General features: G+C 41.9%; 1 protein-coding gene across 1 annotated transcript in view; it reads left to right on the top strand.

Annotated features, from left to right (window-relative positions):
* The window catches only part of plxnc1 (plexin C1), a 35,669-nt gene that overhangs the window by 25,522 nt on the left and 2,372 nt on the right, over nucleotides 1-7,775 (top strand). Inside the window, exons 20-28 of the mRNA XM_008297956.1 lie at nucleotides 172-340; nucleotides 1,661-1,761; nucleotides 2,990-3,065; nucleotides 3,725-3,759; nucleotides 3,842-3,937; nucleotides 5,350-5,513; nucleotides 5,667-5,814; nucleotides 6,910-7,050; nucleotides 7,146-7,220. Of these exons, the coding sequence (XP_008296178.1) occupies nucleotides 172-340; nucleotides 1,661-1,761; nucleotides 2,990-3,065; nucleotides 3,725-3,759; nucleotides 3,842-3,937; nucleotides 5,350-5,513; nucleotides 5,667-5,814; nucleotides 6,910-7,050; nucleotides 7,146-7,220 (1,005 nt within the window). The remainder of the gene's footprint in view (nucleotides 1-171; nucleotides 341-1,660; nucleotides 1,762-2,989; nucleotides 3,066-3,724; nucleotides 3,760-3,841; nucleotides 3,938-5,349; nucleotides 5,514-5,666; nucleotides 5,815-6,909; nucleotides 7,051-7,145; nucleotides 7,221-7,775) is intronic.

The raw sequence follows: 7,775 nt of genomic DNA, 5'->3' as shown, positions 1-7,775 counted from the left end.
TGTATAGAAAGAGTTCATAGTTCACAGTACAGACGAAGCTCATGACTGAAAGAATGTCGAAACATGGGACACAAACTGAAAGGTGGCTTTAATTCTGACCGATGCATCATTCTTGCTGTTAATTAGGAGTTGCAGTGGCTTACTGACTGTGTGTCTCTGTGCTGTGGACAGAAGCTGAAGGCGCTGTTCGCAGTGGACAGCGATGGAGGCGTCAGCGAGCCCCTGGAGGTCAGCGCTCTCAGCTGTGACACCGTGGAGCAGGTCAAAGAGAAAATCCTGTCCACCTTCAAGGCCAAGTTTGGCTTCCCCTTCAGCACCACCCTCGGGGACGTTTCTATCGGTCAGTAACGGACGAGTTTATTTAGTCTGTTCACTTTGATCATTGCTAAGAGTTTTTATAGCTGGTTCCACATACAAAGCGATAGTAGCATGTCTTCTCTCATGTGTCTTCAGCTGCTGTGAGCACAGAGCTGTATTGTTGTCCACAAATTAGTTCAGTTTGTTTACGAGGATGAACATGTGCACTGTGGTTTATAAATCAGTCCCACTGAACCGTATCATTGTGAGTCATTCTAAGATTCCTATCTCGTGTAGAAATGTTGTGCTTCAGTGCCACAGAACAGGAAGAGAAGCTGATTAATTGCTGACAAAAAGAAAACTAGAAAATTGCATCAGCTTTGTTCTTTCACCCTCTGAGACCCGAGTAGTTTCTGGACGTTTCTTTGCCCCTGTTACATGTTTACTCACTGTGGAGTCATTTGTCACTGCAGCATCAAGTCCTGCATCTCTATGGAAACAGCACAGCCATGACTGGAAGTAGAGGGGACTGACAAATGTCTTTTGTGCAGTAAAGCAAATCATAACACCATAAATGATTTCCTTTTAAAAAAATTAAAAATTTCATTGTTGATTTTGCCAAAAAAAATGAAAAAACGGAATCAACAAATACAACATTTTGTACAAGTGCCCCCAGGAGTTACCAACACCGAGACAGAAATGGTGTCTCTACAGACTATAGACATGATACTAGGGACAGTTTCACAACCTCAGTGTTTTTCATCCTGCACACATGTTTCATCATGCTGAATGTGGCTTCCAACAACTTGATGACAACTTGCTCCACTTTATACTGTGTTTGAGGTCATGCTGCTTTTATTTTATTGGTCAGTTTCTCTGTTTTGTTTCTATACCTATCTACTATCTGTGTAACCACTGCCTGCAGTTCAATCGAATCCTCACTGAGTGTTTGTCACAAGACACAGCTGAGTCCATCTCTGTTGCTCTGGGTAGCATTTAACTTTAAGTTTATTGCAGCATCTAAGGCAAACTGTTTATTTTCTGCAATTTTTGAAATGAGACATCTAGAATAAGGTGATTTTTATTAAATATTATAAGTTTGACCTTTGATTTGGCTTCAAGGATGGTCGGGAGGTTGAAATATCCGATGATTCTTTGTTTTTACACTCTCCGGTGTCATTTATTTTAAAGAAAACAGACCTTTCACTGCTGCCGACAGGTTTTTTTTCTCATTTTGCTTAGTGTGTTTAACAATTAAGCCCTAAAATTAACTAATAGATGCAACATTTGATACTCATAAATTCCTCTTTAACATCACGGAAAGCCTTTTCGTGCCATTAACTTCTTTCCCTTTTCCCATTAGAGTATGAAAAGGACGGGTCATTTATTCACATGGAGGAAGTGGACGCAAGCTCTGAGGTTATTGGGGAGGTGACGATGCTCAACACGCTGAAGCACTACAAGGTAATTAACTGTAGGGTAAAAAAAAAGCTGTTAAAAAAAAAAACAACATCCTGCAGAAACTGTTAAGGTGGTGTGTTGATTGGTGCATGTATAAGAGAACAGAAACTGACATACACCCACTGCAACTGCGCATTTTGCCAACTGCAGCGTTCACAGTCTTACTCAGCTTGAGGGTGGGGAGGCATCGGTGCCAGTGGGCAGAGATCAGTTAGCCAGACGTCCTCCTTCCACTGTCAGTGTGTTTACAGGTCTCTTTCTGGAGTTTATGACATGTTCATTATTGGTTTGACAAAAACTTTAAAATGTGAAAGACAAACCAAATGCTTCCCTTAATATTTATAACACCAGCAGCGTTAATGTTAAAGGAAAAGGCTGCATCGTTTAGAAGCAAGAAGTAATTTAAAAATAAAAAAAAAAAAGAAGTGTGATAGATGTCACTTCAGCTACTTCTGTGCTAAAAGCCCATTTCCTCAAATTCTTACTTTCACTTTGAGATGTTCTGTTATCTTTTGCCTTGCATGTTAGACAACAGCAGGATTACATTTTGAACTGGTTGCGACGGACGACGGCGTGTCAGTGAGAGGAAATGGGAAGCTTTTGTCTCAATTTTTTCATTACATCTAATAGGAGCAGAGGATTTTTACACAGAGAGAAAAAAAAGCCTCGTGGAGGACAAGTGGTTTGTAATGGCTTCATAATGTGATCATAGAGTCTTTTGTACAACGTCTATCATCCATCAGCACCATCGCTGACTGGGAAAAAAAAAACACTCCTATGTGAATTGTATCACAGCATGGTGACCTGGACTTTGTTAGCCAAATTACAAAGCCAGATCACAACTTAAAAAAACTTTGTTAGAAATTTTTAATTGAGCTGGAAGCTGTGCACAAGTGTAACTGTCGAGATGAATGAGTAGAACAAAGCAAATGTCATGTAAAGTTGACTGTTTTTGTTGTTGTGTTATAGCAACAGCCGGGTCACCGGTATAAACTCACTTATCGGTTAGATGTCACAGTTGATTGTGGTTTCCTCTTACATAAACAGAAACCAAAATAAAATATAAAAAAAAACCTGAAACTGGACGCCTCAATGATCTAAATGTCAATTTTATTTCATGACCTTTGCATAACCAGTTGTGAAACGCAGGGCTCCTCAGATCCGTAGCAGTCGGTGCAGCTACATTTTGAAATGAATGTAAAATTTATCTAATTCGTTTGTTCTTCTGCAGGTTGATGATGGCGCGACAATCAAGATGCTTTCTAGGAAAAACCAGCCTCCTCTGAGTCCACAGGGAAGTCTGAAGGGTGAGAGCTGGGAAGCAAAACTGCAAAAATGTTGAGCAAAGAAGTTCATTCTTGGCCTTGAGAGCAATATGTGACCAATCGAGGTTGGTCACATATCCTCAAGGCTGTCTTCTGTCTCAGCTTTGTATCATATTTCAGTCTTTTATCAGTAAATGGAACCAGCTCGGTGGAGAATGCGGCATTAGTGTGGAACAATCATGTCTGACATCCCACGTAACGAGCGTCTTTGTTCGATGATCCTCTCGTCCCCGTGCTCCATCATGGAATCAAGCTCTCTGCAGAAGTCCCATGATGCCACATGAGCCTGTTCCGTGTGCTGACGAGTCTGCAGAGATTGAGCCTGATGTGTTGATTGTGCTGGCTGCAATGTGACTGAGTGTTCAGTGTGAGCATCGCTTATGGGCTTATCAAATGGGTGTGACACAAAATGTGGCAGACTGGCTAGCATCCCAGCTGTAAAGTGCAACACAAGTAGATCTCCACTTTCCACCACATTACCAACATTATTCTTCCTGTTGTTGGACTACTTACACTCTGGCTGATATTGTTCCCTTGATGGGCAAAGTTCTTACAGCAGGCTAAACTCACATGACACGCCCATAATAAGTGCAAAACATTTCTGTTTATTACTGCTGATTCCTCTTCATTTTTGCCTCTAGATGACGAGAACTTTTCCGGAAAATACTTCCATTTGGTAAGAGAGCTTGTGTTTAATGTCTGCAATTATCGAATCACTACACTTCCAAGTTCTGATTTGATTGGTGTCCTGATTGTAGATTGATCCAGATGTAGAGGAGGACCAAAGAAAGAACCCGGAGAGGAAGAAGTTAAAACTGAAGGAAGTGCACCTCACCAAGCTGCTCTCCACCAAGGCAAGAGGAAGCAGTCACTGTCCTCATTTTGCTTAAACCAACACCAGCAGTAGCAGAACTGATACCAGAGTCTGTCACTGGGGTATTTTTGTCAGCAGCAGCAGCAGCAGCAGCAGCAGCAGTGGTGGTGGTAATGATGTAAATAGAAGCGCTCTGTTTGATGCTTCTTACTGTCATTTACAGAATGTAAAGCACTTTCTGTTTTCAGGTTTTAAAAAAAGAGCAAAAGGCACTTTGATCTTCCCTTTCTTAGGCAGGAAATGAATCACGAGTTCTGGTGAGAATCGGGGCGTGTACTGTATTGTACCGTCGTCCTTCCTGACGGGACGACATTCCGTTTGTAACGTCCCACGTGGTGAAAATCCACCAAACCAACTAAATTTTGGGTATAAAGTAGAAGCTGTTAAGATGTGAAGATGCTTACTTGCATTTTCTGAAGCCCCCACACTACTCGCCTCCCAGCTTTACAAGCCAGTAGGGATGCTACTGAGGATCCAGTAGCTGTTTTGTTCTAACTTCTTGTAATCTTCTCTCCTCACTGCTTTCCAGTGAGCTGCTCAGGAAGGGCCACTGCCTCCACGTCCACCAGGTTTATGTACTTTCTCGAGCTGCTCTGAACTCTAAAATGTCTCAACCACAAGCAAAATGTTCTGCTGTTGCTCACTAGAGTGAACACAAGAGTCTCCATGCACTCCCAGCATCTGAGAAACTGAACATCCAATGGAGTGCTTTTATTATTGATGGCAATGTCCCCACAACAATAGGAAAATCCATAGCGTTAGTACATCATACGCTAATGTGGCTAGCATTACCATTAGCTTTGATGGTATGCCCACTGGTCCGAGCTCTGTGGAAGCTGTAACGCTGAGGGACATTCAGAGATGGTGGCAACTGTAGGAGCCATTTGAAACAAGACTTCTCTCTGTGCTCACACATGCTGCATTTGAACGCAGTTGAATTTCCTGTTAAAGCTGTTCTCAGCTACATGTATTTCTGTTTCTGTTGTCAGACAACGGAACAAGTATGAATTAGCGACTGACACGCAGCCCGTCACCACAACATGTTAACCAGCCGTCCCTTCAGCGTCTGCACCACGAAACCACTACATGATTTTATAACCGCTTTATTGTCTGACAAACTCACCACATGCTAATATGTAAAAAACAACAACAAAAACAACTGTGCTGTTATTTTGGTAATATTTCCGTGTAAAATAATCACTCAGAGAAAGTTAAAAGTGATGCACTCATTTATATCTGGGTCAGCGAGCATACACTCAACTATTTTTCTGAAAAGCTGAAAGACTCATTCTGGGGCTAATTTGCTGGAAACAGACCCAACATGGAACCTTTAAAGGATCTTTTTTGCACCTCTTTGCAGAAAATAACGAGCTTGTTCTTCCTCTCTTTCAGGTGGCGGTGCATTCATTTGTGGAGAACCTTTTCAGGTCCATCTGGGGGATGCTGCAAAACAAAGCTCCACATGCTGTCAAATACTTCTTCGACTTCTTGGACACTCAAGCAGACAACATGAAGATCACCGACCCGGACGTCCTGCACATCTGGAAGACCAACAGGTACATCTGGGCGATCGAAAGCTGTGTGAAAACCTTCACCGTGAATTTCAATACCAATGCAAGAGCAGTGGCGTGTTTAACCTTGAGTCAAGTCTGCTGATGTGAGAATCTTAAGCCGTTCTTCTTCCTCTGTGACTGTCCTCTCGTCACCAGCTTGCCGTTGCGCTTCTGGGTGAACATCCTGAAAAACCCTCAGTTTGTTTTTGACATGGAGAAGACTCCGCATTTGGACGGCTGCCTGTCTGTCATCGCTCAGGCCTTCATGGACTGCTTTTCTCTTAGTGAGATCCAGCTGGGGAAGGTACAGTATAATATAGTACCGATAATGTACTGTTACAGGAAGAAGATGAGGAAGTGCAATTTTCCTTTTATAGTTGAGGCAGTAGGCAGAGATGTAGTCAGTGGTGGATAGCCCTCTAAACCCCAAAACCCACTTCAAAAGCTTGTTATTGTCCATCCATCCATCCATTATCTATACACCGCTTAATCCTCACTAGGGTCATGGGGGGCTGGAGTCTATCCCAGCTGACTCAGGGTGAAGGCAGGTTCACCTGGACAGGTAACCAGTCTATCACAGGGCTACACTTAGAGACAGACAACCAAGCACACTCACATTCACACCTACGGACAATTTAGAATCACCAATTAACCTCAACATGTTTTTGGACTGTGTGGGAGGAAGCCGGAGAACCCGGAGAGAACCCACGCTGCACGGGGGAGAACATGCAGAAAGATTGCAGTGTCCCCACCGGGACGCGAACCGGCAACCATCTTGCTGCGAGGCAACAGTGCTACCAACTGCACCACCCTGCAGCCCGCTTGCTATTGTTTTTTATTTTAAATCATCCAAATTACATCATTTATAATTGTCAGATTGGGTCATAAACTTTCCAACAGTCCTTGAATTAATCATGTGTGACGCGTCGTTCTATCAGAAAACTTAACATCTAAGCTAATGATCATGACTTTATCCAACATATCTCATTTAAGATTTCCCTTACTGTGTGCACCTACAACAGCATTTAAAAAAACTAAAAATTCGGCAAACGTGAGACGAGTTGATTTTAGGTTGTTTCTATTTTTGTGAAATAATGGCAGAAATTCCGTTTTTATTATCTATCATTTCTGACATTCAACTTTGCCTTACTGCAAAAAAAAAAACATTCATGAGCTCTGTCAGTTTCTACGATGGTGCACAATTTTAATTTGCATTTTATATTGCAGTGAAAAATGAGCCCACCGTGAGTAAAAATGTGCAAAAAACACCCAGAAACTACTCGAGGGTTCAGAGGGTGGATAGTATGAAAACAAAATCATGCATCTGCACGCAGAAGATCTGCAACCAAGAATGCATAAAAGTTCATAAAACACCTTGAATATTATTCCTGTGTTCCAGCACGCACCGACCAACAAGCTCCTCTATGCCAAAGACATTCCTCAGTTTAAACTTGAAGTGAAGACGTACTACAGACAGATCAGAGAGCAGTCGCCGATGACAGACACAGAATTCAAGGACTTCCTACAGCAGGAGTCAAAGGTAAGTTCATTTTAGCAAAAAATCTAAAAAGAAAAAAGAAAAGATGAATGCCACTGGGTAATCCAGTAGTGAATGGATGTTTGTTTTTCTTTCAGAAACATGAAAATGAGTTCAATGAAGCTGCAGCCCTCAAAGAACTCTATAAATTCATACAGCAGTACTTCACAGAGGTCAGTCTACTAAACACACGTCCTCTTTTTGCCTTCGTGGTGCTGCTGGGTTTGGGTTGTTCACAAACACAATGGATGTTCCTGAGACTGAAACTCTTAGATGATACAAATAACTCGTGATGTTCGAGATCTTTTGCTGTTTACATAATCTTTTGTGTGTGTGTGTGTTCATGCTGATGCTCCTCAGTAGTCAGCTGTAGGTGACAGACTGACAGCTGTCTGAAGTGAACAGAGACTACTTCCAGCTTTGATCTCGACATTACAGTTGTATGATTTCTGGATCAGATCTAGTCATTGAAAAAAAAAAAAAAAAACATGACCCTGAATGGAATCTGGGAGAAAATAGCAACCCGGAGGGTTTTTTTTTTTTTTCTTTGCCACAATGATTACAAATCATCAGGTCTGAGTCATGAGTGGATGACGACAAAACTAAATTGAGGAACCTTTAGTGTGAGCAGCCGAATACAGAAGAGCTAAAAATTTAGTGTCACCTTCTTATTACATCGATAAAATCAAAAGGACAGATTGTGATAAGATGTTAGAAATGTACTGCAG

Source organism: Stegastes partitus, unplaced genomic scaffold, assembly GCF_000690725.1.
Source record: "Stegastes partitus isolate 25-593 unplaced genomic scaffold, Stegastes_partitus-1.0.2 Scaffold1261, whole genome shotgun sequence".
NCBI classification, from domain to species: Eukaryota; Metazoa; Chordata; class Actinopteri; family Pomacentridae; genus Stegastes; species Stegastes partitus.
Note: the sequence above shows the minus strand (reverse complement) of the source record. Positions and strands in the feature narration are given on the sequence as shown.